Raw genomic sequence first — 25301 nt, forward strand, 5'->3', positions numbered from 1 at the left:
TGCTATTAAGAACATGGGAAAATATTTAATATTCCAGTATCATTATATCTATATCCTTACTGGTGCTTACCTATCAAGGACAAATTCCCAGAAAGTGCCTAGGTTGCAGAATATGAGTATTTACATTTTTCAGTTTCCAAGGCATTATCTGAATGCAGTTTTTCTGACAGTGTGCTGGAATGCTCTTCTCATTCTCACCATCACTGCATGCTACCATGGTTTAGAATGTCTGTGTAGTAGGCAAATAATGCCATATATTACTATTAAATTTTACTTCACAGGCCACCATTGATGTTAAACCCCTTCTTATATGCTTATTAGCAATTTGCCGCTCATTTGCAAGTTGTCTGTTTTTTTAAATGCATTTTTTGCTTTACAGTAACCCAACCTCATCTGCAGTTTCACTGTCTGTTTCAATTACCTGCAGTAAAATGCATTCCAAATATATGACATGGAAAATTTCACACATAAATAATTCATAAATCTTTTAAATTGCACATTGTTTCCACAAGCATGATGGAATCTTATGCTGTCCTCTCTCCCCACCCTGCCAGCAAATCATCCCCTTGCATAGTGAATTCATGGTGTACATTTTACCTGCCCATTTGCCACTAAGTTGCTCATCTTGGTAATCAGATTGACTGTTGTAGTATAGTCTTATGCTCAAATTACCTTTATTTAACTTAATAATGACTCTAAAGTGTCCACCATTTTATACAGTATTATTATTATAAGAATTCTGTTGTATTATTAGTTGCTACTTTATTACTGTACATAGCTCATAAACTAAACTTTTTCATACCTATGGATGCATAGAAAAAAACCATAGCACATATGGGATCGTCCCTGGTTTTAGACATGCTCTGAGCACTTTGGAACTTACTCCCCCAGGATAAGGAGGGTTACCACATTTGCCTTTGTTCTATAAAGGACTACAACCTTTGGCTACTAAGAAAACTACTAACACTATTGCCCAATCCGTTGCTGGTCTTTTCAGTCGGTCTGTGGTGTGGAAAACTTATCATCATTTCTAGGACAGCTCAAACAACACTTTCTCAATAAGCCTTCTCTGATTTCCTTGAAAGAGTTAGTCATTCCTTCTATAATACACAATATATTTTGTGCATACTCTGGTGTGGTAACTACAGACTATAATTGTAACTGCAAAACTTCTTTCTAACCAAGAACCTATATCGAAATGTAAGTCAGTCTACTATTACAGGTAAATTTGGGTTTTAAATTTCTGTTTATATAAAGGGAACAGCTTCCATGCATTTTATGTGCAGTTTTAAGAACATAATTATACTTCCCACCCTATCCTCTTCTCTCACTCCCATCCTCCTTCTTCCTTCATCTACAATCACATACTACCAATTTACTTAATAATCACAAGCTTAACCCTAAATAAATGATTTAACAAGTAATAAACAGAAAAACTATACATCCTCCAGAGTATAGATAAGGGACATAAAGCATAATCAAATCCCAAAATGTCTACTCGCATTCATTGCTGAAAAAGTAAATCATTCCCAAACTTCAGAATTCTTTCAGTTGTAATTTATACCATCTCACCACCTCTCACTTAGAGAGATTCAGTTTCATTTACTATTACCTGAAAGATCCCATTCTCTTTTACCTGTGCACAAATGAATGAAAGAAAATTCAAAATCCCTATAGAAGGTCACTGTTGCCCTTTGCTCCAGTTCTTCACTGTTGTTTGATAAACCACCCAAAACCTTAGTCATGAAAACCACACACAGCTTTTTTGCTCCATCTAGATCCTGGAAAGGAAGGTGTGTCTCCACCCATCACAGATTAACTGGAAGCTGGGCTAGGGCAGAAGGAAAGACTTCTAAAATGGCTCATTTACATTCCTGGTAAGCTAGTTAACTGTGAGCCTGGGCATCAGCCAGAACCATTGCCTGGGAGCCTCAGATCTTCACCACTTGGTCTCTCTACAGTTCTGCTTGGATTGTTTTCAAGACAGCTTGTTCCAATTTACAGGAAATAAAAAGCCAATTTTGAGGCATAGACCAGGAAACTGGCACAGCATCCCCTATTCTGGGTTCTGATGGTCAAACAGTTGCTGTCTTGCCCAATCCCACAGGAAGAACATCACATACTCCCTCTTCTCTGTAGGAGAAGTAACAAAGAGTTTACACCCATCTTTGACTTGCCATAATCTTTCTATTCACTGGGTCTTTCCAGCATGTCAGAGTTGCCAGAATTAGCTATAGTGAAGCCATGCTCTGATCCATGTGGAAGTGTGAAAGACGTCTTTTTTTGTTGTTGTTGCTCTTTGCCACTTGGTAATACAGCTATGAAGCTATGTGGTGTATATGTGCCCTCCAGATTCTGCCAAGGAGTACAATTTTGACTGCTGAGCCAAGATAAGTTACTCTTTGGACTCTCTAAAAACACAATGTTCTTTCTCCAGAATTCCTCTTGCTCTAGTAAACACCTCATTGACTATAGTCATTCTGTTCTCTTACTTGCTCGTATCAACACCTCATTGACTATAGTCATTCTGTACTATTACTTAGCCTGAACAGGGAACAAATTGAAAATTTTCTGGAATATCTTAAACCAATATCTCTGCTATGATCTTAACCTGACCCTCAAAGTGTTTTGTTGAACACTTAATCTTTACTTAACAGTGTTGGGAGGTAGATTCTCTAGGGATCTTTTTCAAGTCTTGAGGTCGCTTCCTGCATGAGTACATTAATACTGAGAGAGAGCTTGATGGAAAGAATATAGTCCCTGGCCCAGCATGATGAATAAGTGGCTATATCTTGCAAGTGCTGGGATCCCATACAGCTGCTGGTTCGCGTCCCAGATGCTACACTTGCCTTCCAGCTCCCTGCTTGTGGCCTGGGAAAGCAGTAAAGAACAGCCCAAAGCCTTGGGACCCTGCATCCACATGGAAGACTTAGAAGAATCTTCTGGCTCCTGGGTTAAAATCAACTCAGTTCTGGCCATTGTGGCCACTTGGGGAGTGAACTGTGGATAGAAGATCTTTCTCCCTGTTTCCTCTTCTCTCTGAAAATCTGCCCTTTTAATAAAAAAAATAAGTTTTTTTTAAAGAAAGAATGTAGTCTCATTTCTGCTCTGTCTGTTCCTTCTCCCAGGTGAGAATTCAGCCTCTCCTCTTCGAGGACACAGCCCTAAGTACCATCATGGAAGCAGATAGACTGGGTTCTCGGCAGCCAGCACATGGACCTAGGACTCCAGAATGGTGAGAAAAACATTTCTGGTTTGTTTTGAGCAAATTAATTACCCAATCTTCATTCGTTTGTTATAGCAGTACAAATAAAATGAGACAAAGTCTATATTGTACATAAAAATAATAACCTATGAAGTTATTCATGGATCTTTCCAAATCTAAAGAACACCAAGCCCATTTGAGTTCCTCGGATCCCTCCAAGCACCACCCAAGTCACAGGGACTGAAGAGGAAAAGAAATATCATAAGGGCTAGGAAAGTGTCAAGAGAGACAGAAGAAACAATCTCAAAGTTTTGATGTCTCATAGCTGTGAGAGCCTTCTTTTAGTTTTTAATGGAAAAGTTTCCCAGTTTCAAAAGCCAAAAGGAAAATTTTACACTGTCTTCTAATATCCACACACCCGGGACTCCTACTGTTCCCTTTCTGTTTCAACAATCTTCATAAATCAGTGAAAAATAAGTCAAGTGCTTTATATTCAATGAAGCTTTTTCTAATATATACAAATACACACTAGAGAAACACATACATTTAAAAATATCTATATACATATGTATATATACATGTATAAAACTCAAGTCACACAGCTTTAAAACACATTTTTAAAGCGATAATTAAGATGTGAAAAGCAACCTGCTGAGGGTAAGAAAATATTCATTGTAATACATCTGGTAGGGGGTGAATATTGAGACTATTTAAAGAACTCCTACAATTCAAAATCAAGCAACTTGTTTTAAAAAAAATGAACAAAGCACTTGAATAGACATCTCACCAAAACATACATTTGGTGAAGAAGCACATGGAAAATGTTCAGCATTATTTTTATTAAAGAAATACAAATCAAAGCCACAATGAACCACCCCTTCACACTACAGAGCATGGCTGCAATTGAAGACAAAAAACAGAAAATAACAAATTTTGGTCTGAATGTGAAGAAAAGGAAATGCAGAAATATTGCTAGTAGAAATGTAAGATGACACAGCTGTTGTGGGAAACATTTCATTTCTCAAAAAATTAAAGAGGACTGATATAACCTAATATGCACATGTATGCATAATTGTACGTATTCATGCAAATACTTGAACATCAACATCCAAACAGCCCAAGTGCCATGAGTGAATGGAATGTGACATATAATTTCAAAAGATAATTCATTATATGTCATCATCCACTGCTCAAATCAGAGTAATATCTCCTTTATGAAGGAACCCTAAAAAATGTTACATGCTAAATAAGCCAGACACAATAGGAAAAATATGAACACTGTATGATTCCATTTATATGAGGTATGTGGAATAGAAAAATTCATAGATTACACAAATAAATTGGAAGTGTCCAGTGGAAGTAATACTGTGTGTTATTGCTGGCCAATGGAAACAAAGTTTCTGTTCTGGATGATTAGAACATTTTGGAAAAAGCTAGTGATGATGGTTCTATCAAAATGTGAATGCAATCAATGCTACTAACTTAAAAATAGCTTAAATGAAGCAGACACTAATCTAGCTGTTATACATAGTTGGCAATGTGCATGTCCCATACAGAAATCTTGGGTTTTGATTCCCAGGTCTAGTTCCTAATTCTAGCACACATATGGAAAATCAAATAGAAGATTAGCTCTGGAAGATATCACTTCTCTCTCCATCTACCTGTCTCTGAAAGATAAACAAAAAAGTTACAAAATACATAATCTTCTCAAACATATGAAACATTTTCTGGGATAGATCACGCATTATACCACAGATAAAGTCTCAGTAAATTTTAAAATACTGAAATCATACCAAGTATCCTCTCGGATTGCAAAGGCACAAAATAAGAAAGCAAAAGCAAAAGCAAGCATACTAGTATAATCTTAAAATATATGAAAATTGCTATGAAACATGCTATTGAATGAAGACTGAGATAAAGTAAAAGCAGTATCACCAGGGAAGTTTATACCATTGAGTGCTTACATTTTAACAAAATCACCAAATTATTTGTCAGCCATGGAGTTATTTGTATATACTAGGGATTTATGTTCATTGATTTTGTGCCCTGCTACCCTGCCAAACTCTCCTATGAGTTCCAATACTTTCTTTATTGAGTCTTTTGGTTCAAAGGAAATGATTGACAAAGTGAGTAAGCAACCAAAAGAATGGGAAAAAAGATATTTGCACATTACACAACAGATAAGGCAGTAATATCCAGGATTTACAAACAAACCTTCAGAAAATGAAAATAGCAAAACAACCTTGTGAAGAAATGGGCAAAGGACATGAGCAGGCATTTTTCAAAATGACAAGTTCACGTGGCTAATAGGCATATGAAAAAATGCTCAGACTCTCTAGCTATTAGGCATATACAAATAAAAACCATACTGAGGTTCCACAAAATTCAAGTGAGATTGGCTTACATGGAACACTCTATATAACAACAATTGCTGGCATAGACTTGTGGAGAAAGGCACCCTATTCCACTGCTGGTGAGAGTGTAGGCTAGGGCAGTAAGGAGAGAGCTCAGACAACTGAAGATTGATTGAGCATATGACCCAGCTATCCCACTGCTGGAAATAAACACAAAGGAAAGGAAATTTGCTTATGGAAAAATGACCTGTGACCCTATATTTATAGCACCACAATCCACAACAGTGAAGACACAGAAACAACCCAGATGTCTATAGAAAGAGGAATGGATAAAGAAACCGTGGTACATCTACTCCATGCAATACTACTCAGCTATTAACAAGAATGAAATTGTATCATTTTCAACAAAACAGTCCCAACTGGAGACCATTATGTTCAATGAAATAAGCCAATCCCTAAGGGACACACATCATATGTTCTCTCCGATATACATCAATCTTCATGCAAAATACAAAACAAACAGATGTATAAACATGTATACACAAATATTCTCATAAATGAAGTGTATAATGGAAATTAGCATACAAGGAAGAAAAGATACACTGCATGATGCATCTCGTATAAGGGCTAAGATTGGGCCAGGCTGGGCTGAGCCGGGCTGGAGCGAATGCCAAATCTGGGGGTGGGCCACCTAAGACTGAACCACAGCACCTGCTGGCATGCACAAGACCCAGAGTTGGGAGCAGGCTTGGTAGGGGAACTTCATGGACTCCCTTGATAGACTGCTGCTTACACTAGTGATCATAAGAACTGGGACTGGGAGTCAGCTGGTCTGACAGTGAGCCAGGCTGCCACACCCATTGGTGCACGTAAGAGCCAGAATGGGTTTTGGCCAGGCTCACTAAGATACATTATCTCCTGACAAGCACTAGGACCAGGCGAGTTGTGTCAGGCTGCACTGCAGGACCCCTGAGCAGGTGCAGGGTCTGGGGATAGAAGTGGGCCTGGTGGAGAAATGTGGACACTCTCCTGCTGAGCTTCAGCTCCCACAAGTGAGAATGAGAACAAGGGCTGGGGAGCACTCCAAGCTGGACAAGGTGATGGGACCTGTCAGCATACTTGACAACTGGGTATGGGGGTAGTGTAGACTGAGCTAAGCCACAACATCCATGTATATGCATCGGAGCCAGATGGGATGCAGGATGGGCAGGACTAGGTTGCAGCAGAGGCTGGCATGCGCAACACCAGGGCTGGGGGGTTGGCCTGCTAGGGATTATTGGGGGTCACCTTGACTAGGCTGCAGTATCCACTATTATACATGAGGACCAGGTCTGTGGCAGCCTGGCTGACTGGGCTGGGCCACAACACTGGTTAGTCATGTGAGATATGGGATTGGGGCAGAACTGACCAGGCAGCTGAATCCACCAGTATGTGTGTTGACTGATGAAAATGCTAGACCAAACCTTACCCTAGACTACCTGGTGCACACAAGAGTCAAGTATGAGGTTACCCCAGGCAAAGTTCACTGGGGGAACTCCTCAAGTAGACCACTGGATTCAGACCGCAGCCACAGGGAAAATCACAAAATATGCGGTTCAACCTTGGAGTGCATGTATCAGACTGGGCCTCCTCAGTTGCTGATGCCTGTGCATCAGCATGCCCAGATGCACATAGGGGACATGAAGGCCAGATCATCTAGGCCAGCAGAGGACACCAAGTGCCTCATCAGAGGATGGAAAGCAGAACAGGTTGGACAAGTCTCCTGGCCAAATTATGCAGCATATTCCTGGGTCTATGTATGCACAGTGAGGTGGACTTCATCGGCCAATGGACAGTGGGAAGATTTTTCTCAACTCTGGGGCAACAAAGGTGACGATGCCTCAGAACTGTCAAAACCACTTAAGTAACACCATTGGAACACTCTTCCCCACATTAGGGTCTCTGAGGGGTAATCAAATGATTGCCCTCCCCTCATCCCCAGGTGCTGATGTGGTTCACAATCAAGGAGTGGCCCTCTCCCCCTTCCTCCTCTGTAAACACAGGAGCCAAAAAAAAAAAAAACCACATTGGTTCTACCCACCTACCTCCATATCTGACCCTCCTCCACCCTAATCAAAGGCCCACATAGATATTCATCATTCTCACCTATATAAACAATTTTAGAAAATATATAAAAAATCAAAATGCAAGCAAGCAAAATAAGTATACAGGAAAGTTAACATTTTTCTAAACCAATGATGAGCTCACTTACAGATAAATGAAGAAAATCTCATTCACACCAGCCACCCTCCAAAAAAGTAAAATATTAGAAATAAAAGTGAAATATCTCTACAATAGAATCATAAATACTGAGGAAGGAAATTATCAATGGATACAAAAATGTAAAGATAGTATTTGCTCATAGATTGGAAGAATGAATATCAGTGAAATGTTTATGCTTCTTAGAGCAATCTGTAAATGCAGTGTGGTCTCCATCAAAACAGCCATCACCTTCTTTACAGAATAGGAAATGCAATCCTAAAATTCATATGAAGTCATGAAAGACCCAGAATAGTCAAAATAATCCTAAGGCTTCCCCTCTCCATCTGCTAAAAAGTCAAGCTGGAGGCATTAGCATACTTCGGAACTATAGTAATTAAAGCAGCATGTACTAGCACTACAAAATGACACATAGAACAACAACGGGGCAGAACACAGCACAGAAATTAATTCATGTACATACAACCAATTGGTGTTGGCAAAATTAGATGTGTAAATGCAGAAAGAAATTAGATCCCTTTATTTCACTGCACACAAAAATCAACTCAAGATGGATCAAAGGCCTAAATGCAAGACCTGGGATTTTGAAGTTGTTATTAGAAAATGTAGCAGAAACACTTTTGTGTTAATTATTGGTGATAATTTCTTGGTTGAAATCTAAAGCACAGCTAGCAAAGGAAAAACTAGACGAACAGTATCGTATCAAACTCAGAAGCTGCTGCACAGTAAAGGAAACAATCAAGAGAGTGAAGAGACAGCCAAGAGAATGGGGAAAAAATTTCCAAGGGGTTAGGCTGATAAAGACTGAATATCCACAATGTATCAGCCACTCAAAAAAAACTTAAAAAACACCCCCCAGCAATCTAGTTAGAAATGGACTTCAAAACATATTTCTCAAAAGAAATATAAATGGACAAAAAATGTATATTTGTATCACATATTGTGATATAGTGAGACACACACACACATATCAATATGTATCACTAGTTATCAAGGAAATGCAAAGCAAAACCACAATGAGAGGGGCTGACATGGTGGTGTATCAGATTAATCCTCTTCCTGAAGTGCTAGCATCCCATAAGGACACTGATTCATATCCCAGCTGCTCTATTTCTAAGCTAGCTCCCTCTTTATGACCTGGGAAAGCAAGAAGACAATGGCCCAGGTCCTTAGGCCCTATACTCTTGTTGGAGACCCAGCTAGAACCTCTTGCTTTCTGGCTTTGCATCAGCTCAGCTCCAGTCATGGTGGCATTTGGAGGGGGAACTAGCAGATGAAAGATCTCTTTCTCTTCCCTCTCTATGTAAAATACGCTTTTCAAATAAAAATAAATGAATCTTAAAACAGACACACACACACACACACACACACACACAGAATGAGACATTACCTTGTCCCAGTCAGATGGCTGCTAACCAAACAAGAGCAAAAAATGCTGACAAGGATATGGAGAAAGGGGAATTCTTACACACTGTTGGTGGCAACGTGAATTAGTGGTACCATTGTGGAAAACAGTATGATATATAGATGTGCCATAGATGTGTCATGATTCACCAATCTCTCCACTGTGTATATACCCAAAAGACATGAACACATTCTATCAAAGAGATGCCTATGCAACCATATTTATAGCAGCACTACTCAATAGCCAAAATATGGTGTTCATCACTAGCTGAATGAATAAAGAAAAAGTAGTAATATTATTCAGTTGTAAAAACACAATGAAATCGTATCATTTGCATCTAAATGGTTGCAACTGTATGAGTAAAATAAGCAAGAGACAAAAGGACATTTATTGTATGTCCTCCTCTATACCTGAGAGTTGATTTTAAAAATAAGACAAAGACAAAAACAAAAACAAATGCTGCTGCTATAAATGTAATATTGTGTCAGACTTTAAAACTTTGCCGTGAATCTTTCAAATTGTTATGGAAAAAATCAAAATAACAAATTTTACATTTATAAAATCACAATATTCTAAAAATTCATTCTTAGTAAATACTTCAGATCAAATGCAAAAAGCACACTATATATCCTAATTAGGACACATTTTAACAACTCTTTGAGTATTACTCCCAATATGTTCTGAAATAAATGTTTTACTACTTCATGCACCAATGGGACCTGCTGAACACCAGCATCACCTACGTGCTAACACAGCAGCCAGTGGCCAGGTGTTCTTATACCCTGTGCTTGTCCTAATGTCTCTGGACAGCAGAGAAGCAACTGAAAGATGCTGACACGAGTTCTCAAGCACAGCCCTGAGGTATTTCCAACTCCTCATTTCTTCCTGAACCATTTTGTGCCTCACTGGAAGATGTTAACACTCACAGTGGCCAATGCCAGATCTTTACCTGGCTAAATGCCTCTGTTCTCTTTACAGAGATCTTCTTTCTTTTTATAAATAACATGAAGATTCCAATGCCTTTGGAAGATTTAAAGTTTTTTCCACATGACTATGTTTTCACCATTGGAAATCAGGAAATATTTCTTCCCTGGAGGCTCCACTGGGACTGTTGAAGACATTGCTGAAGGGAAAATGAGACCTCTGGGGTACAGACACTGCCAGCAGTGAAAATACTCATAAAAATATGCATTTCCAGAATTTTCCCTTTTAGTCAAAGTTACTAGGATTTGAGATCATTTCCAATGAAATGCCAAAAAAAAGGTTTGCTATTAAACATCCAAATTACTTTGTTATATTCATCATTAACATAATTATACTTTCTTACAGTTGTGGCTGTACTTACCCATAAGTCTAGTAACTCATAATGGAAGTTACATAATGAACCTGTTATTTGCAAATTTTTACTAAAAAATTAATTTGTCTGCAAGTCAGCAATAGACTTTGGACTTTGAATCTTTAGTAAACTACAGAATCAGTTGTATCTGGAAGATGATGTTACTTTACTTAAAATCTCTCGAGTGTGAGTGGCTGATTTGTTAGAATGGGTGGAGAGCATGAATGGGTAGAGGTCTATATGAAGTTAGATGAAACCCAGGAAACTTCATTTTTTATCCCTCTTATTTTAAAAGTAATGAGAACAGGATAAGTAGGTGAGATCTTTCATCTTCTGTCTCACCACTCAAATGCCTGCAACAGCTGAGGCTGGAGCAGACAGAAGCCATGCGCGAGGAACTCAGCCTGGATCTCAGCCTGGATCTCCTGTGGGAATTTCATGAGCATCACCTGATCTCTCTCAAGGTGTGCTTTAGTAGGAAACTGAGTGAGAGTAGAGACAGGATTCAAACCCAAGTTTTTCAAGATGTGATTGCAGGAATCCCAAACACCTTCTCCTGGAGACTTCATGATCTTAGGCCCATGTAGAGAAGGAGACGGTACTACGGCACCCTCAAAGCTTTGGTAGGTCTTCTCTCCTTTTACAGATAAAAGGTCTGCTGTCCAGAAGACACAGAAGGCCAGTACACTGTCCTAGGACTGGCATAAAAGACCAAGGTGTTGAGAATCAAGAACTATAGGCATCTTCTGAAGAGGATGGATTCTGGCAGACTGAGTTCCTGGATAGATTTAGACAGAAGGATGCAAGTATGCAGATCTGAGCACAGGACCTGGGGAGAGTAGAATTGCCTTGCCTAAGAAAGCATTCCTCCTGCATTGCAGGTGTTGACAGAAGTCATGATAAGGAAGAAAGATTAATGTCCCCAGGGATCCAAACTGCTGTGCACCTCCCAACCACCCACAGTCCATCAGTAGATGAGAACATTCTGGCTGGGATGAGTCATCAGTGGGAACACAGGAAGGATGTGGCTTCTGTTCCAGGTTTGCTTCAGAGGGAGCATTTGGCAGGTGTAAAGGGGATGGGAATTCAGGAGATGACAACAAAGCAGGTCTCTGGGAATAGGCAGAAATTTTGAGCAAGTATTGAACTTCTACAGTTTATAGGATTGGGGATTGAGGATAAGTTTACAAACAGGAAGACCTTTAGTCTTCAGCCAGACTCACTAGTTTCTGGCATAATTAAAAGTAAATTTTCAAATTTTTGATTCCTAGCTCCCTGCTCTTTCGCAATGCATTGCTGTCACTCTTACTCTTCCATATGTAAAAGATGCCCTGATTACCAAATTTTCACCTTGAAATATCCCAAAAGCCAGAATCCAGAAGCAAGGAAATATCAAACAGGATCAATTCTGGATTCTCCCAGCCCCTTTCTTCACCACTATCACTCAGTCTTTCAATTTTTTTTTAAACAGCACCAATTACAAGTATTCAAAAAACATTGTTCATCTATCAGATACAGATTAAATGTACCCTTAAACCTAGCAAACAAATGTAAATTCCAGCCTGGGTGTCCAAAGACAGTAACAATGTTAAAGCACCAAAAAGGCCCAACATCCCACCCACTACAGGCTACAGATTCCTCCGCAAACCCCTTTGATCTCATGCATCCTTAAAGCACTGATCCTAAATGGGATGACAGTACCACAAGACCCCCATTCTAGAAGGAAAATCCCCTGGAGGTTTAAGGGCTGTGCCCATCTTGCAATTCTCAATTATGTTTGAATTTGTGACTTGTTAGTCCTTACTGGTATTCTTAACCCAACATTATTTTAGATTCTTACCTTAATAACAACATACAAGTACCTAAATCTGATTTGATAAATTATTTGATAATACCAAGTCAGATATTTTTGATGTTTTATAGTTATTCTTACTAGAAGGCATTATCAACAATGCAACATTGAGATCTGACGTTGTGACTTGACAACCTAATGCATGCATTGGAAAATGACAAAATTTTTTTCATATTGAGATAGCTAGCAAAACATTATTTCTTGACAGTGAAAATATTATCACTCCATGTTTTCTATTACCTTACAGATATTTTGAAAACATCTTACTATCTCTCAGTGATGTTGATAAATAACTGCATTTAATAACTGTAGCAGTTATCCATTATCTATCTGGCACTGAATGAAAATGGCACGTGTCCGTGTAAGCAGCAGAATCAGAAGTGTATTAATATCTCACCTTAAGTTTTGCCAAAAGAAGTTCATGGTCATGAAGAAGTTTTTTGGTTTCCTCTTGATTGCTACCAATTTCTAGAAGATTGGGCTGTGATTCAACCAGCTGAAGTTGTACCAATTTGCCACACTAAAAATCAAAATAAAATGTATTTTTAGTTCCTCTTATTTTTTTTCTCTTTGCTCTCCTCCTTTCATAAGTAGTGATGGATCCTAGTTAAATAGAAATGTAATTCTAGGCCCCAGTTTTTACTTTTTATTCTTAGGTTAAATTCTTCTCTCTTGGTATGTTGGATTTCAATTTTAAAATTCCCAAATGAGGAACACATACAATCATGTATTTTTGAATCTGACAAAGTTACAGATTAGTTCACACAACCGTACCCTTTCTCACTCGCAAAACCATTAACTCCAGAGAAACAGTGAGTCTCTATATAAGCAGGTAGGATGCAAAACTTTCCTCTAGGAAAAAGTTTTTGTAATCATATTTTGGCCGTTTGTTGTTATTTATCTGCCTTGCTGGCTTTAAGATGAATTAATTTAAAATAAAATCTCAAGATTTTATATCATAGATTTTTATATCATTTCAAAAGGAAAAATAAAGTATTTTTTATCTGTATTGCTGGGTAGTGTTCAAAAAAGTATATGATAATATTGATAAAATGAGATGTGTGTTTCAACTACCATTTGAAGGCAGTCTACTTGTTTCTGCTTCAAGACCTAACATCTCATCACATCTGCAGGAGAACTGCTTCTCTTAAAAAAAAATCCCCAAATCAGGAATCACTAACCAACAACGAAAGGAACCCTTAACAAGTGCACATTCATAAAAAATAACAAGTACACGTACATAGATGTACAAATCACCGAATAGAAATTAGAGAAGCGTGTTTCCATCCAGACTGTATCCAACACCCTAAAAGAGCCTGCAAACAAGTAGTCATTACACAGGCGACACAGGCACTTAAATCCATTAAGGTGGAATTTCCACCCTGAAGAGCCGGGGTTGTTTTATGAGGAGGGACAGAAAAAAAAAAGGAGCTGAGCAGGGAGCAGTGAAGGGCTGTCAGAGAAGCACAAGTTCAAAATGAGTGTCCAGTGTCACTTAGAGGTGGTTATTGTCTTACATCTAATCTGCTGCTGATCCCCCTGTAATTTATTCCCTAAGCACTGGTCCTCATCCTGCTTTAGGGATGTTCAGAAACAGCAAAGTTAATATAGTTGGCCTCTCTGCCCCCACCACTGAAATCTAAACTCGCAGTTCCTCAAAACATCATTATACCCACGCACACTCCTGAAACATCTGCTCCAGGCTTTTCACCTCCACCTCTTCCTTTGGAAAAGAGAAAAGTGAGAGAGGCAGCAGAGGTCCTGAGGCCACTCTCCAAGGTCAGGTCTCCTGCATTTGTCACTTCTGTAGTGAATCATCTTGTTTATGTCAAGTTTTATTTTCCTGTTAAGAATTTCCCCCCATTACTATAAAATACCCTGCAATTATATAAAGTTACACAGGACTTGTCATCCACCTTCTAACAAAAGGTCAGAAAGGCCATTCAATTAAGCCTGGTAAGGTCCTGGAAGTAACTGATGAATACCAACTTGTGAACCACATGCCCCTTCTTCCAACCCTGAAGTCTTCAGTTGGTGCACTGTTTAAACCCCAAGCGTGCAGCTTGTCAGGTTTGTGCAGGGCAATTTTACACGGAATAAAATCATCCCTGACTCCCTTAACCAAAAGATGTTTGGTTATACCTGCAAGTGGGAAAAGTGCTTGGTAGAAAATCTATAGTATGCATGAGCCTCGGGTGGCTTAAACTCCCTGCTAACAGAAAATTTGACAAAGGCTCTTTCTTGCTTCCCTGGGGAAGGGGGACATTAGCGGGGAGGGGAGTGAGGTCTTTATTGTCTTGACAATGTGACAAGATTTAGCAATGCCTTTACCCTGTCAAACACCACTGCTGCATGGGCCACAAGTCCCAGCCTCTTTCTAGGCGTTTCCTGCCTCCATCATGCCCAAGCTGTGCCACCCCTAACCTCCAGGACCTGCCCCTGCCCAGCTCCATCACTTGTCCTGTCAGAAATCACTTGCATGGACCTGCTGAGGTCTTCAGCCAGCAGTCAGGAACCTCAACACATAGAAGACTTTGCCTCTCAAGACCAAACTAAAGTGTACAGAAGGGCTTTGCATTCTTTCTTTTCTTTGCAACCACACTGCTGCAGATGATTTCTGCATCACTTGAAAGGAAACGGAAACTCTGCTAGCCAGCTGAACTTCAGTGGAGTTTTCTCTTAATTGTTGATTCAACAAACAAGTGCCCACTAGGCTATCTTTTACATGCTGTGTCCTGCTGAGTGGGTAAGTTGTCAATACACTACAAAAAGTCCATAGCGAGGCAGAACAAAGAAAGCTGCTTACCTTTAAGACAGCAATCACAATTTTGGAGTCTCCAGCCTGCACAGCTACGGAACTGGCGGTCGTTGTTGAAAACTCCATACCGGGACTTCCTTGGCTGGACCGGGTACCCGAGCGCTGGAGATCAGACCTTAGGTAGCCTCTGCACAGACTTGCATCTGCTGGTCATGGCAGAAGGCAAGCACCAGGGTTACTTGAATTCATTCAGGGAAGGAGCTCAGCTCGCACTGATGAACTCTGCCAAAAGGAAAGAACAGGAGGTTAAAAATAGACAACCCCATTGAGTTTATCATGAGAAGAGAGAGCGAGCGAGAGGAGAGAGAGGACCGAGCTGGAGAGAAGTGCCACACCCCTAGTATGGTAACACTAAGTGCCTGTTATTTTTCCCATTATCTTAAATGTAAAGGACAGCTCTGAGCTCTTTGCCTATCAGCTGATGTTTGAGAGCAAATGGAAAAAAAACTCACATCCTGACAACTCAAATTAGTTTTGCCATTGAAACTAAACAGTTGTAACTACGGACTTTGAAACCAGCAAGTCATTGACCTGGATATCAATCTTTTCAAGATTTTTCAAGTTTCCCTTATGCAAAGAAAACCACCCAGGATGTACTTTTTAGAGGAGTCCTGGCAGTTGTTCTGAGGTTTGGTTGTAAAGTTCCCAGTAATTTACTTTTTTTACAGGGTACTGTCCTTAGCTGGATGGAGTTCACATGGAATGCTCACATTTTCCTACCCTCAACTTTCTTAGGGACACTTCAGAAATGTTTCAACCAACATTTATCATTAGACACCTGTTATTTCAGGATTTCTTTGTGACAATTCTACTCTATTATAAGCAGCATGTTTAATCACTGAAACTATCTCAAAATAACATTTTTCCTGACAACTCTTGTCCGCAACAAGAGCACAAAATCTGAGTATAGATTTGTGCTCTTTATTTGCACAATTTAATTTTTAAAAGAAAAGCACTGCACCTCAGGCTTAGTTTTTCATTCCATCTTCATGCCCCTATACAGGAAAATCACAGCCAGCTTCCAATCAGAACCCAAGATTAGCAGATTAATCCTATTGCTCGAAACCCAGTATGTGTCACAAGTTGTCTGTGGTATTAAACAGCAGCTGTTGAATTCCCTGTCAAAGAACAGCTGAAAATAACACTGGGCTGGGTCGAAGGTCAAATGCAAACACATCAGGGAGATGAGCTCCAAAGCTGCTGCTGGAACGAACCTTCAGCAAGCTCTGGGACAAAGCCAGAAATGAGAATCCTCACACAGCAATGAACATAGTGTTAAATGGACCCACTGGCTTTCTGCACATTTTAGCTCAATTTCGAAACATGTTCAAGCTTAGATCCAATGTTTAGAAGACTGTGCATCCTGTCTTTAGTTCATAATAACATTCTTGAATCACAAAGGGAAGGTGCATTCACATGCATTTTGGCATTTGGCAATTATTTGTTTCCAGGAGCACATTGTGGGCAGTGCTGCAGTTGCATGGCTGCCACCCAGGTCCTTGGCTCACAGCACCTGCCTGCTGTTCCAGCATGGTGGTGGAAAGCATGCCCCAGGTCCAGTGCTATACTCTTCACCTGATGACACGAGGGGAACAACTCGAGCAAGGCCAGGACAGTCGAGGCAAAAGCAATACTGCATGTTGTTTACTCTGAAAAAGGTGTGCTTAGTGAAATGCCAACTCAACTGGGCATTTGTGGGTTTTACTTGCTTAATTTGATACTCCTCCCCCAGACTCCCACACAGTTACAACTCGACCACAGGCCTTAAGCATTTCCGTGGCCAATTCTCCGCCTCTGGGGACCAGCTCAGAGGGTAGACCTAGTGAATGCTAACACAGCAAGGCAAGGCAATAGTATAAATGGGTTATTAACGAAAGGCCAGAGGGCTTGCACAGAATCAGCTCACCCAAAATGTTGAAGACAGAGTCCTTCTACCTGAGGAAACATATAATTGATTCTCACAATACTAATTCCAACTTGTTTTTTAGTTCATGGTCAGCTCCCCAAAAAGAATGAACCCTTGTGTCCTAGAATCCACAAGGAGCACTACTGAAGTCATTGTGTACTTTGCCAAGCAGAACAGCAAACACTGAACTGCACTCTCACCCAGAGGCAATCGCGATGCTAGAAGCTGTGTGTCACCATTGCGTAAAGGCCTTCAGGAGAGGAAGGGTCATTTTGGTGGAGTGGCTGTGTTCAAAGCACCAGTTCCAGTATGTGATTGCGTGAGGGGTATTGGTGGTAGCAGGGAGTGTCTGGCAATGTAGACCCAGGAAGAGATGAAGCAGGGAGCGTACATGGCTAATTCCAAGGTTAGGGGCAAAGGAAATAGGTAATACTTAAGGCTTTGGTACAAGATTAATCCAGCAATTTAGCAACTAAGGTAGTGCCCTTTTGTGTGTCCTGATGACCTCTCTTTCCTGTTAATTAGATGGAGTAGGTCCAGGATGTTGCATGAAGAGAATATTTTCTATCTTGGTGGACATGAGGAGTACGGCATCAACCTGCATGAAGTGTTTCTTGCCATTTTTTAAATTCAAATTATTGGCTTTAACATCTTCAAAAAACATGGAATATTTTTTTCTTTTCTTTCCTTTCATTTCTTTCTCTTCCATTTATTTTTTTTTCCTCCTTAACTTTTTCATTATTCCATGCAGAGAAGCCCCATTACTCACACTCTCCCACAGCATCGAGTATATTTAAAAACCTTGACTGGATTTTCTTTGCCAAGAATAACATTTCATTATAAGTTGCATGATTAACTTTGGGAAATACTTGGGGAAATAGGTAATATAAAATACATTGTACTAAAGAAATTGGTACCCTACACTGAGATGAATTTTTTTAAATGTCAAAAGGACTAAGGCTTTTGAGTTTACATGTTGCTTATACTCTGTCTCCCTATCATCACTCCCCCCAAAACCAAAATAAAACAAAACAGAATCCTGAGAGGCATGCTCTTACCTTTGAAGTTTATAGAAGAGTTTGCAGAGGTTATTATGCCTTCTCTGTTTATCCTTCTGGGAAATGGTATTTTCATACAAACTGCATTTTAGTGAAATATCCTCCATGGGGAATCATAAAGCTATAACTGATTTCTGTTGAATTGTATTTTTAATGGAATACAGACAGCTAGTTTTGGAAACTTTTTTGTATGATCATTTTTTTAACTGGTCAGTGGGTATGCCCATTCTTCACTAAAGGTATCCAGGGTCCCATTCCCTTCTTCCCAACAGGATCACAGGTGTTTGAATGAGTATCACTATTGGTTGCATTGTGTTCAACGTCACCAAGTCAAATGAGACCTGATTTAAACCATCCAGGTTAAAAACTCAAAACAAAACTCTGCTATTACCACTGTGGTAGTAACAACAGAGGTTACAGCTCCATGACTGCTTTGTGGCAGAAGCACAATTTTATCTCACTGAATTTTTGTCGAAGGCTGGAGAAATGTACTTTCCCAACACTAAAACTGAAACACATTTCATACACAGTGATTCACTGATTCCAGCCAACTCCAGCCCAATTTTTTCTGTCTGGACTTCAAACCTATGAATAGACTGGCCCCTTCCTATCTTCCCAGTCACATAAACCACAAAGCCCACAAAGATCCACCTTGTTCTCTACTAAACCCAGTCATTCGTCCAAGAATATCCTTCCTTTCTTCCTCTCATCTAGTTAGAACCTCTCATTCGAAGACAAAGAGGCTTAACTGATGCTTTTCATCAACATCTATCTGTGTGTTCATTTTATGATGCAACAAGGTGAACTGCTGCTTGTGATGCTGGCATCTTAGGTGCTCCACTTTGACCCAGCTTCCTCCTACTGCGCTCTGTCACTCATGAGTGAGACGTGAGTAAAGGGTCAGCTTCTGGCTTTAGCCTAGGCCAGCCCTGCCTTTAGTGGGCATTTTGGGAGAGAAACAGAACACGGAAGATTCATCTCTGTGCCTTTTACACTGTCTTTTAAATAAACATTTTCGTTCTAAATTCGGCTATGGTGCAACTTTTTGAAATTCTACCTTTGCATTGCTTTCTACTTATTTCACCTTCATTAATATTATTTCTCAACTGTATGTGAAACTTCTCATAGACAGCATCAGGTCCTAACGTGTTGAGGATTATTGTAGAGTTGTTTTATAGGGCAGGTGTTCAGTGTAGCAGGTAAGTTACTGCCTGGGACTCCTATATGCTATAAAAGTGTGGCCTTCATTCTGGCTACTCCACTTCCAATTTTGCCTCCTGCTAATGCACCTGGGATCAGCAGGCAATAGCTCAAGTACTTGGATCCCCACCAACATGAAGGACCTGCATGGAGCTCCTGGTTCTGGCGTGGCCCAGTATTGACTGCTGCATTTGGGTTAGAATCTCTCTCTCAATCTGTTTTTCTCTGTTTCTCTGCTTTTCAAATAAAATGAAAATCAAAAAGTGGAAAAATTCTTGCTTTATATAAAGTGTTTGGAAGATGACCTAGCATTCAGTGAGTGTAGACCCAGCACTGACTGCCACGGCCCCTGCTATTAGGCAAAAAAAAAAAAAAGGTGCTTTTAAATATTGGCTAATATGAGAAAAAAGGTTGCTTTGATGAAACTCTTTCATTTATAGTGTTTTTTCATTAACTAATGGTTCTGAGGCATTTTCTGCCCCCCAAGCACTGTTGTGCTCAAAGGACAGAAGAAAAGGAAACCAAGAGGCCACTAGCCTTCCAGAAGCTGACTTTTCGGTGGTAAAACACAAACTAAAAACAATGTTATAAATAAGCAAAGGAGAAGCAAAGATAACAAAAGCTAATCATGGTCTATATAGGTTTAATCTCAAAGGAAAACTTATGTGCTAGAGAAATCAGGGGCAGACTACCAATTTATTTCTGTTGATATGCAGAAATTAGCAGGATTAACAAGTTGATGAGGATGACACCAGTAACAGTAAAAGCAAACCACAGAATGCACCAAAGGGCAGGCCTGACTGCTTCATCCCTCTATGCTACAGGAGCCATGGGACTACTGACACTTGTTAGTGGGAGGCTCAAATGAGAGGTATGTGTCACTCAAGATACTGCCTACCCTTCAGATAGCACACAGGTGTCTAAGATGAAAAGCACCCTGTTAAGGACTTTTCTAAGTCTGGTAGCTGACATAGAATTTGAAAGGAATTTGAAAATTAAGTTAGATTAACACACATGGTGGGCAACCTAAAAGGATGAAATATATTAGAAATACAAAATAAGCATTACCAAGGAGTAAATTACTTCACTATAATGATGTAGAAACATTTCAATGAGCTGTTATTTCTGGAATGTAGTCTTCAGCATTTACATAAATCAAAATTTCTCCCAGTTCATTCTTTGTATCATTTAGTAACCTTCCTGGTTCTTCTCCACTTGTTCCTTAGAATAGAGTCATTCCCACATAATTGGCACCAATTTCCCCTTAAAAGAGTCTGATTCTAGTCAGCTCCTTATATTTGCATGCATAAACTCATTGGTTCATTTTTGCAATTACATGTGTTTGAAATGTCAGGCATATTCTAGATGACGGGTGCACAGAAACAAACCGAGCAACAATCATTCACTGATGGAGCTTGCTTGACAGTAGAGGAGTCACAATCAATGAGAAAATACACATACAGAAATAAATGCATATGTTGGCATGTCATGATTACTATGAAAAGTCACATGGTGTAAGGAGAAAATGTGTGTTGGGAGGTGGCATCAGGAGAGCTCTCTCTAATAGATGAGATCTGAGTAAAGACCTGGATTGAGTGACAAGGGCAAGACTAGTAGATAGCCCAGGGAAAGCCATTCCAGCAGGCTGGGGCATTACTGCTCTTTTCAGAGAGTATCCAGCAGGTGGGTGTGACAGCAGCTAAGTGAGGCCTGGGAGAGAGAGGGGACAGGAATAGGACCTGGGAGGGTGAGACAGGGCTGGCTGGCTCTCCTAAGGTTGTCTAGCGGGTGTCTGGGTAGTGCCTTGTTTGCTGATGTTGCTGGTTTTATACCTGTTACCTTGGCACAAATTTTGAAAACTCCTTTCTCCAGTAAAAGTTGTTACGATATGATCACCTTGCTGTTGAAGCAAGATGAAGCCTCTGGACTTCACTGAATAAGATGGGAAAGAATGACAGCATTTTCATCCACCCTTGGCAATTCAGGAAATTGCAGGAAGGGTCAGAATAGGCGGTGAAAGCAGGAAGTGATGAGCATCATGGCATTTAGCCTCCAATGTCAACCCAACGCTTCTTGGGATGTTTCTAAATTTCACTTTAGGACAATCATGTATCCAAAATATGGGCCCTATTGGCAATCTTACATTCTCTCTGAATACTGACATTTGTAGAATTTTTTACTTATTCATTCTTACAATTTAACATGTTCAGTGACCTATTTCCTCAGCTTCTCCAAAGGAACTTTGAAAATTTTACACACACATACACACACAGCTCCTTTACAAGTGACTTGGAAAACATAACTTCTTTATAAATGATCAGAAAAACAGCAAAACTTGAGAAAACTTAGACAACATTAAACTTGATTAAAAGATCCAACATGAATGCCTTCGGAGGTCAAGAACTCTGAGGTCATCCACCCCATTTGGATCTACCACATGGCATGAAAGAAGCCCAAACCCTTCCTTGCAGGATCCAAGGTCACCGGAACAGTAAGCTTCCTTCAGGACTACAGAGAGGAGCTTTCTCTGGTCCTCACTTAGTTCCAACTTTGGATCCTCACCCTATCTTGCAATGACCATCAGGGTCGCTCCTGAGTCACCCACCCCAAAACACACACACACGCACACACACAAATTGGAATAGGTAGAAAACAACAAGGAAAGCTTGGAACCAGCCAGCAAACGGTCAGTGTGGACTCACACATGCCTTACTAGGTAGAACACAAAGATTAATTACTCCCCACTAAAGTATTAAAGATTTCTCTGCACACCCCTCCTAAAACTGTTCTGCGCTTTAACTGTCGACATATGCCTTGCTAGAGTTATAAGCCAGTTTAGACTATCCCAAAATCTGCCAAGTTCAGCAAAATTAAGCTTCAACACTATAAACTGCTGAATGCTAAAATGAAAATAGTCACGAGATAGCTAAACAGTATCCTATAGCCATTTTAAGGTATATAGCAGCTGGTTCTGTGTATAAACCAAAATTGAAATGTCAATGAAGTAGTCAGAGGATGCGGTTAAGAACTTGCATTTTTTAACATATTTGTTAATACCATGTCAATTAATTCCATAATGTTGTAAATTGATGTTGATGTTATGTTGTGGCTTTTAATTGATCGGGATATTCTGCCAGCTCTGCTTTCAGACCAGAGATGGTCTCCGCAAGAAACCATTGAATTTATCTGGACAATAAGATGCTGGACTCTATGTTTGCAATGAAAGAATCTTGAGTGAAAGAATCTTGACTGAATTTGAACTGTGGTACTGCAACAAGGTGGAGGAATCCACCATGGGGGGAGGTGTTGGGGGAAATCACAGAGCCTATGAGACAGTGTCACATAATGCAATGTAATCAATAAAAATAATATAACAAAAAAAGAAAAGATCCAAGCTGTTTGTATTTATAATAATTTCAAGCAATGGTTTATAGAAATGCTGTATGAGATAATACCAACAACTCCTTGATTTTTATGGTTTTTTTTTTTTTTTTTTGGTAAATTCTCTTTTGGGAATGATCTGGAACCTTGTCAGTAAAAGTGAGCTAAAGTAAAAGGCATGGCAAACATTTGTGGATTTAGACTAACTTCTCCCTGAATCATAAAAATGTACATAAAAAGAATTCAAGCCAGAAAAAAATTTTTAAATATCTGAAACACTTTCATGTTGAAGTTAATGTTAAAAACTGTAAACCACATGGCTTTACATTGAGCTATGTCTTTGGACCCTAACACAGGCAAAATGCACACCTGATCCAGTTCTTCTTAATACAATGAAGTGCCCTAAGGGTTAGCTTCCAGAATACAGGATGATTTATATGAAAGATCAACATCTCCGTTAACTTGATTCTAGAAAATGCCATTTCTTTCCTTTTTTCTTACTGCTGCTGAATACCAACTGAGGCTGAGAATGTTCCATCACAGACTAATCCCCAAGAGACCTGAAGGACAGCAGTCATTCCAGCTACTTGGGACACCAAGCATTAAGTGACCTTATGGTTGAGCCATCACTTCCATAAGCAGCTGTTTTTTTTTTTCTTTTTGCCAACAAACACATGAAAATAACCCAATATGAAACTTAATGACACAAAATCATCAGATCCTCTGATGGCATGGGCATCATCTATGAATCTTAGGCAAAAAAAAAATATATATATAAAACATTTTGAAAATATGAAGGTTGAGAATTGCTAAGACAAAGAAAATAACACATGTATTGTATGGGTGTTTCTGCGTATGCTCTGCACGATGAGCTTTCTCTGTTACACAGGGTGTTACGGTTCATCATTTACACAGGTTATCGGCATCAGTGTAATGATAAACTTTCTTTTAAAACTTAACCGACTTCTTAAAATTTCACGGTAGATCTTTTTGAGCTGTGTGTCCTCATGCCAAGTAGGAACACCTCACCCCATGTTCACTGAGGAGTTCCCCACTGCGTGGGGAAGCTGTGTTTTCTCAGATATCACTCACCCAGGTCATGGAAGCCAGCTGAAAGGCAGTAGTTGTTTTGATGGTCCGGAATGACAAAGAAGTCACCAACACCTGCAGGAAAAATGATACCCAGATACACCAGCTTTTTTTGAAAAACAGGAAGCAAGTTGAGAAACCTGAAAATAAAAAATGGAAACAAAACTAGCAGGTCGCCGGCCGCCTCACCCCACCCAACTCACATCGCCCTAAGCAAACCGGTTTCCTATCACAAATTCCACTTACAAAAGACAGACTTCAAAAGCAAAGTCCACCAACCGATGCTGTGCAGTCTCGATTCTGCCTCTGGCATGTCGCAGCTCTGAGCTCCCACAATCCAACACGGCCAGCTGCTTCAGCACACCTGTGCTGACACCCACGGGCTGTTAAGACCCAGTGCCCTTTATGACCCCCATCCTCATCAAATCCCAGTTGATTTGTAACATTTGTGTGTCCACCCAACCTCACTGGCCTCTCCACATTCGGCTTCTCTGTAAAATGCGTTGGAAAATGGAAGAAAGAGAACTGAAGCACCTAGCCTGAATTCATCATGTAAGCCATACAAGAGCCGGTCACTTCCTTCATAGTGTCTTACTCCAGTGGCATAGGGAGTTCTTTTATTCCCCTTGTGTTAAATCATGTTCCCACAGGCCTGTCACTCAGTCCATCCAGACACCTCAAAACATCCCCTCCACAGGACCTTGTGAGCCAGAACGTGATGCCAGGATATCTTAACAAAATAACAAAGGACCATAAACTCTGCTTCTATACTCAGAGAGCCCTTGCTGGGGAAGACAAAACACACACCTGAAGCCATTTAAGGAGAAGGCACGGTTACAGCACCTGGTTAAGTAGATCAACCCCAAATATTTGAGAAGCAGAACTTCTTAAGAGAAGTTCCAAAATCCATGAGAGCAATCCTACGAAGAATGGCTTCGTTCACAGACATCAACTAATGATTACAACATCACTGCTTTGGGTTGGTGTCCCGATTCATTGTCAATGATGAATTCAAAGCCCAGAGATTACAAAACTGAAAAAGAGCTCTTTGGCCTGAAATGTACACTCCAGGATAATGAAAAATGTGTTTTATTTTACAGCCTCTCCACCAAATTCCGTTTTGTACCTGCACTGCATTTGCAAATCTCACAGAACCAGTTCTTGGAGAAATGCCTTGCAGTGTGGGTCTTCTGTGCCAACCCATTGTCCTCAGCTAGCTAGAGCACACACCTGCCGTGGATCCTGGCCCTCAGCATCCCTGACCTACCCTGATTGATAATCAGAGCTCACCGAGAGCCTGTCTCACACAGCTGAATGTGTTACCTGCTGCTGAGCCACAGTCCGGTGATATTGCATTTAAAGGAGTTCTTCACAAGAACTGACATTCTGTGCTAGCTAGGAGAGCTGATCCTCAATGAAGCAAATGCGAAGTCTTGTC

The 25301-nt window shown here is 40.1% G+C and overlaps 1 protein-coding gene across 1 annotated transcript in view; it reads right to left on the reverse strand.

Moving 5' to 3' along the window:
• Window positions 1-25301, reverse strand: part of CCDC141 (coiled-coil domain containing 141) — a 196047-nt gene extending 170746 nt beyond the window's left edge. Inside the window, exons 1-5 of the mRNA XM_058664685.1 lie at window positions 25187-25301; window positions 23867-23938; window positions 18194-18327; window positions 15218-15451; window positions 12809-12931 (exon numbers count right to left, since the gene is read on the reverse strand). Of these exons, the coding sequence (XP_058520668.1) occupies window positions 12809-12931; window positions 15218-15295 (201 nt within the window). The 5' untranslated portion in view covers window positions 15296-15451; window positions 18194-18327; window positions 23867-23938; window positions 25187-25301. The remainder of the gene's footprint in view (window positions 1-12808; window positions 12932-15217; window positions 15452-18193; window positions 18328-23866; window positions 23939-25186) is intronic.

The sequence above is a fragment of the Ochotona princeps genome, chromosome 5, assembly GCF_030435755.1.
Source record: "Ochotona princeps isolate mOchPri1 chromosome 5, mOchPri1.hap1, whole genome shotgun sequence".
In the NCBI taxonomy this organism is placed as follows: Eukaryota; Metazoa; Chordata; class Mammalia; order Lagomorpha; family Ochotonidae; genus Ochotona; species Ochotona princeps.